Source organism: Cariama cristata, unplaced genomic scaffold (assembly GCF_000690535.1).
Source record: "Cariama cristata isolate BGI_N322 unplaced genomic scaffold, ASM69053v1 scaffold271, whole genome shotgun sequence".
NCBI classification, from domain to species: domain Eukaryota; kingdom Metazoa; phylum Chordata; class Aves; order Cariamiformes; family Cariamidae; genus Cariama; species Cariama cristata.
Window position 1 is genome coordinate 12,223 of NW_009599589.1, and position 7,343 is coordinate 19,565.

Genomic DNA, 7,343 nt, shown 5'->3' on the forward strand with positions numbered 1-7,343 from the left:
GAGTGCGGCGTGTGTTGATGTAATTTGTAAGGAAAAGCGCGACGCGTGAGAGAGATGTGCCAGGGCAGCCTGGTGTGGTCTGGTTGCTTCAAGTGCGATGCCCAACGCCCCGGGAGCCGTGAAACCACAGAAAGCTCCCAGAGATGTAATCTCTTTATGTACCACTTTTTTCAGAAATTCTGATTTATTCCCCCCCTGCCTCCCCAAATATTTGTGGGTACTTCAGTGTGACGGTATGACTGCAAGCACAGACCGATGGAATAACGATATTCTGGCTTCTTTACTCCGTCCTGGGAAGAAGCATTAATTCCTGTCCAGTCACCTCTGCGGTCCTGGGCACAAACACCTCTCGATTCTCACAACGCAGGGGCTGCTGAAGACGCTTGTAATTAGAGCAAATTGGGGATGCTCTGAGCGAGCGGCGAGGTGCCATTTCTTTAAGAGCTTTTTATTTCACATTAGCCGAGGTCTCCCGTGCTATCCCTGGGAGAGCCGGCGCGGTTACTGTTGACCTGAAAAGCCACAGAGTCTATAAATGTTTCACGGTTTAACTGAACCTTGATTGCATAGCACTTTCAGCGTATATGCCGTCCCGTTCCCCAAAGCCGTCCGCCTTCGAGTGTCCTGGCTGGGGCACCTGAACCTGGCGTTTGGAGCGGGATTTTTTTCCTTTTTTTCCAGTTTTGTACGCTATTTTACTGTGCAAACTTTCCGTGCGGTGGGGATGAAGTGCTGGACGGGCTCAGAGGAGCGAAAGGCATCCGTGTAATCTCGCCGTACGCTCTCGTAAAGTGTCCTCTGTGACGCTAGCCGGGACGAAGCCTGTGTAGCCGTCAGGCTGGTGCTTTTATTTCTTTTCTGTGTTTCCTGATGAAATGACTGCCTGCCGTGGCTTCAAAAGTCAGCCAAGGCTCGGCTTGGCTTGGAGCTGGAGGGGGAAATAGTGGCCCCTGTTTCAGCTTCCTCGAGGTGTCGGCTGTGAAGCTGTTTTATTTCGTGTGTCCCAGGAAGCAGAGCAGGCATTTGTTAGGTCTCAGGCTGGTGCTTTTATTTCTTTTCTGTGTTTCCTGATGAAATGACTGCCTGCCGTGGCTTCAAAAGTCAGCCAAGGCTCGGCTTGGCTTGGAGCTGGAGGGGGAAATAGTGGCCCCTGTTTCAGCTTCCTCGAGGTGTCGGCTGTGAAGCTGTTTTATTTCGTGTGTCCCAGGAAGCAGAGCAGGCATTTGTTAGGTCTGTAGTTTTAATTCTTGCACATGTTTCATACAGAAAGGACTAATTAGCGGAGTTACGGGAGGAGCAGACTGATATTTGGTAGGGTGGATTCTTCCTGGCATCGTTAGCATTTCTATTTAAGAGATCCTGTGTTGGTAAGTCCAATAAATAGCGCTGGTACACAAAAGTAAATGATTTGGGATGAATGATTTCTTACCACCTTGTTTTTCTGGAGGATGCAGTTAGGAACAGAGAAGCAATTAAGGCCGTTGGCATTGTCTCTGGGGTTTATCACATCAAATCGACAGGGTAGCACTGCATGGTGTACGTTTTAATGCAGCGGAGATCAGTCTGAGTGTCTGACTGACTCGTCATGTCAGACATGACATGCATAGTCTGAGCCCCGGCTTTGGGAAGGAGCTTTCCTTTCCCACAAGGATATTAATTCAGAAATCTTGAAGTCACTGGTAGCCGCCGGACTTCTGTCCACGCGGGCACAAGAATTTTAAATTCTGTCCCTTCTTGCACGTGCCCACTGTCACAAGAGACCTGAGTGCCAGCAGCCCTTTTAACGATGCTTGGGCGTGCTCAGGGGCAATATCAAATGTATACTGTGTAGACTCCGTTGCATAATTTTGCATGACAAACATTTTAACGCCAGGAGGAGTTGGGCCGTAGCAAAGTGACTGGAAGCTGGAGAAGCAGCTCGGAGCAAGGTGCCGACAAGCTCAGTCCCCTGTAAGACCAAGCGCAAATGGAGAATGTGGGAAAGGGATGGGATTGAGTAGCTGAAAATGTGCTGCATGGGGGAGCCGAACTTCATCTTTGCTGGCACCTGGGTCCTTGGTGGCTGCTCTGCAACGAAGATTTTGAAAAAAGATTGCTAATTCTCACTCGGTGATAGGAGTCTGAAAGCCATTTACAAGATTAAGGACTAGAAAGTTGGTTAACTTGGACTTCTGTGAGCTTGGGAAACTTGAGAAAATCTTGCTCATGGGGCTGAAACGGGTAAGGACGGCGCGAGGAAGAATTTAACCGTTCATCTGTAGCCTTAATAAGAGGCTGACCTTTCCATCATGTTCACAATTCTGTCACTGTATTTGGAGGCATCTCAGTTTAAATGCTACATCAATGTCTGGGAACCGCGGAAGTCAATGGTGTGTCTCAAAACCGCGTACGAGTTATTTAGAGGCGGTGAGGGAAAGAACATGAATCAGCAGCTTGGAATATCAGCTGAGCTAAAGCAGAAAGGGCAGTGACCGAGCGAGCATCCCTGCAGAGCACCCTGGCCTGCTGGAACCCGTCCCTTCTCCCGGACGGTCCCCAAAGCCACCGATCGGTGGTAGAAACCCGCCCGAGAAGCTTTGCAGAAGAACCGGTGGTCTTGTATTTCCCCGGCTCCGTGCAGGGCTCGAGGCGTCAAAGCCCAGGCAAGCAAATGCCCTCGCAGGAAATCTGCCTGTGGCTTTGTGCGTGCCTGCGAGCTCCCTGGAAAGGGCTCGGTGGTGCAGAACATGAGCCCTTAAACCTGCAGTCGGCCCCTGCCCAGGGACACGTGTTCTTCCTGAGACCAAATGTGGCCAAAATACCCGTTTGGAGTATGTTCTGTCATAGTAAAACACACCCGTGAACTGCTATATCCCTTTTCTTTAGCAAACCTGAAATTTAGCCTGCTCGGCCCTTTGGCAGGAAAATTGAGCAGGAATTTGTGATATCAGGCACTCGTAAGGATCTCTCGGTGAAATGATAGAGCCTGCAGATTTATGTGACCTTTGCTCGCTGGCGGGGAGCAAACCTGTTGGTGATGGCTGTCTCAATTATGGGTCTCTTTTGGAACATATAAGCATTACCTTGGAGATCATAGCTGGCAGGGAACACAAGCTGCTGGATCTTCAAGCCCATTTATCAGTCTGCTTGCCATTTGTATCTCCAGGTGGAGGAAATTGTTAACCACACTGCTCGAAGGCTCTAGCGCTTTTGTTAACTCCTTACGGCTGGGCTCAGTAAAAGACTAATATGGAAGCAGAGGCCAGAGCTCAGGAGTGAATCCAGCTTCTTGAGTTCGCTGGGGGAGCATTGGCAAACCAGGTTCAACTGGGGTTACCTGGCTAAAACGGCATCTGGTCCTTAAACAAGAAGCAGAGGAGCGGTACTGGTCTGGTCTGCTTCAGCAATCTTCTGTTTCGCACCAGCCCTGTTGGGGCTTGTGGGTTTTGGCTTGCGATTTTGATCCATGCCTCGTTGGTTTAAACTGACCCAGAGCTGAGGAGTGAATCCGGCTTCTTGAGTTCGGTCGGGGAGCATTGGCAAACCAGGTTCAACTGGGGTTACCTGGCTAAAACGGCATCTGGTCCTTAAACAAGGCTGGGATATCATCCGTTCCACTCTCAGCAGCTAATAATCCTCTGCTAACCGTATGACAAAATTAGCCAGCGAACGCCATACGTTTGTAGGATTTCAATTTTCTCCTTGGCAAAGCAACAACTCGGAGCTGACCTCTTGCTTCGTGTCTTTCTAAATGTCTCTCGGTGCCTGTTGTTCAGAAGAGAGCTTCTCTCTCCTTTGTCTTCACAGATCCATCTGGGTTTATTTTTGATGTGCAGTCCAATACTGTGATGGCCCAAGGAGGAACCTTTGAAAACATGAAGGAGAAGGTAAATGTGTCTTCTGAGACTTTAACTCGCCGCGTGCCATGGAAGAGCTCGTGAACACTGCATCTTCATCTCCTCTCCGAGATGAAATATGTTTCTGTCTGGGAGCTAACTGCAGCTCTGTCAAAAGCAAAATTTTATTCAGGCTAAATCGTCCTGGCACATTAAAGTTTTATAAGGAAGTCATTGGTTACGGTTTTTAGACTGCTTGCGGAAGGGTTGCTGTAGGCTCCGTGTGGCACAAAGCAAACAGTTTACACGTTTCCCTGTTTTCTTCCCTCTAGATCAGCGCGGTGCGTGCCATAGTCCCCAACCGGAGCAACAACGAGATTGTCCTTGTGCTGCAGCACTTTGACAACTGTGTGGACAAAACGGTGCAAGCCTTTATGGAAGGTAACTGCGGGTGGTTTCTTGGTGGGGTTTGTGGCTTGGTCACTCGTACATGCCGTGTTGACGGACCTACATCAGGAGCAGCAGTAGCCTTTGTGCAGAAAAGGGCTGCGTGCAGTAAGTACACCAGGTAGCAGAAGCTCCTGTAGCTTCTCAGCACATCCAAGTGCAGGCTCTGTCCACAACGATAACTAACGGGTGATTCTCCTCCCAAGGTTTAGTTGGTGTTTGTTCAGCTAGGGGTCGAGGCAGAGATAAGTGTTCGATAGCTCTTTAGATAAAGGAGGTTTGATACTCAATTACAGAAACTCTTGTTCGTGTGTACAAAACGGGAGTGTCTTCAGCGTCGGTAGCTGCTGTTTGTACTTTGAAACCTGGCTGGCAAATCTTCTCTTGGGTCTGGCTGGCATGCAGCCTTAGATGGATACTCTGACCTTGGAAAAGTAGGCTGTTGGTGGTGACAGTGCCTGTCGCTTTGCAGCTCTTATTTCCACGCTGGCCATCACTGAGGACGGCGCTTTGCCTCTGGCCTACAGAAAGCGTGACAGCTCTTCCTCAGACTGTGGGCATCCCGACAGAGTCGGTGTCTCTGGGGAGAGAAGGCCCGCAGATATCTGACCTGAACACAACCTTGGAGTTCGGAACATGCTCCAGCAGGGTTCCAAGTACCCAAACCTTTAGTACGACAAAGCCAAAGAGAAGATTTCTTTTTTTTTTTTACCCCCCTTTTTTTTTTTCCTGGAAAGAGCTCGTACTGTGTTGTAAGGGAGTAGTCCCGTTCAGCAGCGTGTTCCCAAAGCAAAAATGAAACCGATCTTTTTATTGCATTGGCTAAGAGAATTGAAACTTAGCTGCAGGAGGTGTTACAGCTGGCTCCAGGTATGGAGGCACTTCCACGTCACCGGGAAAGAACTGGAGTGGAAGCCTTGTCTGCTGCTCATCGCTGCATTTTGTTTCAGGCAATGCCAGTGAAGTACTGAAAGAATGGACTGTAACAGGCAAAAAAAAGGTAACCTTTTTAAAATATACTTTGCTAAGGCATTTGTCTTTTGAGGATTTAGACCGCAGAGAACAGTAGGCATTCCTCCTGATTTAAATGGGAAAAGAAACCAAAGAGCAAACGTGTCTATTGATGTTAGCAGAACCGATGCATGGAGATAATCACTAGGTTATCGGGTGCTGCGTTGTTCAGGGCAATGATTTACAGGGTAACTTCAGTGCAAGTTGTAAACATCATCTTGTCACTACATTTGCATTTAATTTAGTTGTCAGACACATTGCGTGGCATGTAGCAGCTGAAAAAAAGGTTCTAGACTTTCTGTCCTTGCAGTCGCTTTTATTCTGCTGACCCTCAACAGGACCCCTAATCTGCGCACACAGCCCCACACCGAAGTAAATCTTTATCAGGTCCATTTATTTCAACGGAGCTCTGTAATTCACTGTTCAGATAGTCATGCTGTTCCATTTTTCATCGGTAACCTTTGGAGCTGAACAGTTGCATTTAATGCTGAGCTCTGTGGAAATATATTTCTTTGTCACATAAGCTTTCTCGAGTGTTTTGCCTCGTTCTTTGCTCAGACCTCTGTGAAAGGGTTAAATAAAGATTTGCAGAGTTTCAGTGCTTGATATTATAATATCTAAATCCACCAGGACAAGAATAAAATCATAATTATTCAAAAGGACTCCTCTGAATACGTGAAAAGCACCAGCATGAAATGGAGAGGGAGAAAAAAAGATGTGACTGAATAGCCCCGTGTTGGGAAATGAGAGAAGTTTTCTCAGGGCAAGGTCTAGCAGAGCACCCTGGAAGCTGCACCTTGCCAGCGGGCACCCCCAAAATTGGCCCGGCTGGTGCTGTGGGCTACAGCCACAAACCTCTCCGCTGTTCCCCATCAGTTACGCAGCCTTCATCTGATAACCGGTGCATTGCTCGTGTTGGCACACCATCGGAGAGGATAATGTATTCGCGCCTCATTAATGCCACTGTATCGGTCCTCATTGTTGAATAAATCCCTCCTACTGTTAATAGGATCAACAGCCAGCCTGGCTGAAAAAACATTTAATTCAGCTACTTTCGGCCAGTAAGCATCAGCTTAATTTTCCCTTCAGGAATTAAGCTTAACATTTTTCCCCCCGCTTTGTGGTGTGGATACCTAATCCTTAGAACAAGAAGAAGAAAACCAAACCGAAACCGCAAGCTGAATCGAGCCCTGGCCTCCCAGACCCCGGTAAATTGGTGTCCACTGAAGAGGAGCAGTCGGCAAACTCGGAGAAGGGTGGAATTAACGGTTTCCATGTCAACGGCTGTGCCCACGACACGGAGTCTGTGGACTCGCTCAGCGAAGGTTTGGATGCACTTTCAATTGATGCCAGAGAGCTGGAGGATTGCGAGTCTGCTGCGCCAGACATGCCTGATAGAACAGGTTAGTCTCTATAAAGTAGCGCAGGAGACCGGCACCGAGTGTTTAAAAAGCAGAGGAGCTGCCTCCTGCTTTTTTGTGTTCCTTCCTTGTTTTGGGTCAGCTTTGAATACCGATTTGTTTGGAGGGCTCTTCAGGAAAGAGCAGCTCACCTTGATGTCTGATTTCTATTTTTTTTTTTTTTTTTTTTGCTTGGTGTGGTAAAGAGGCGGTCAGTGTTCTGCTGTCCTCTTCGCGTTCCCCTTTAAACGAGTGTGCTTTTCTACAGCAGTGCCTGAACTAGGGAATGGAATAGCAGGCTTTGACACAAAATCGCTCATCATGCATCCTTCCCAGAGCCCTTCGTCTCTTAGACAGCGGCCTGAGCAGAGGAGCGCTAGCAGGTCTCTGTCCAGATCAACAGCGAGCAATTCGACTCCTGCGTCCCTGTCCGTAACGCGGCTGGAAGATGTTCCAGTTTCACCAGCAAACAAGAAGCTAGGTAAGGCCCTGAGGGTCTGCGCGCTCTCCGATGTCGGAGCAGGTTGCTACTGGCCAAGTTCTCACCACCTCTTCTGCGGTGTCGCTGACAGACACAGTGCTGAGGCACGCCGGACTTTGATTTTAATGCGAGCTAACATGCTTCTTATTATCTGGCCAGTAACTTGCACTCTAGTCCCCCTCTTCCCTA

At 48.5% G+C, this 7,343-nt stretch overlaps 1 protein-coding gene across 1 annotated transcript in view; it reads left to right on the forward strand.

Moving 5' to 3' along the window:
* SPATS2 (spermatogenesis associated, serine-rich 2) overlaps positions 1–7,343 on the forward strand; it is a gene marked incomplete at its 3' end in the record, with an annotated part of 21,269 nt that overhangs the window by 4,430 nt on the left and 9,496 nt on the right. The window contains exons 2-6 of the mRNA XM_009709711.1: positions 3,787–3,866; positions 4,148–4,256; positions 5,213–5,262; positions 6,418–6,676; positions 6,942–7,154. Coding sequence (XP_009708013.1) covers positions 3,787–3,866; positions 4,148–4,256; positions 5,213–5,262; positions 6,418–6,676; positions 6,942–7,154 — 711 coding nt within the window. The remainder of the gene's footprint in view (positions 1–3,786; positions 3,867–4,147; positions 4,257–5,212; positions 5,263–6,417; positions 6,677–6,941; positions 7,155–7,343) is intronic.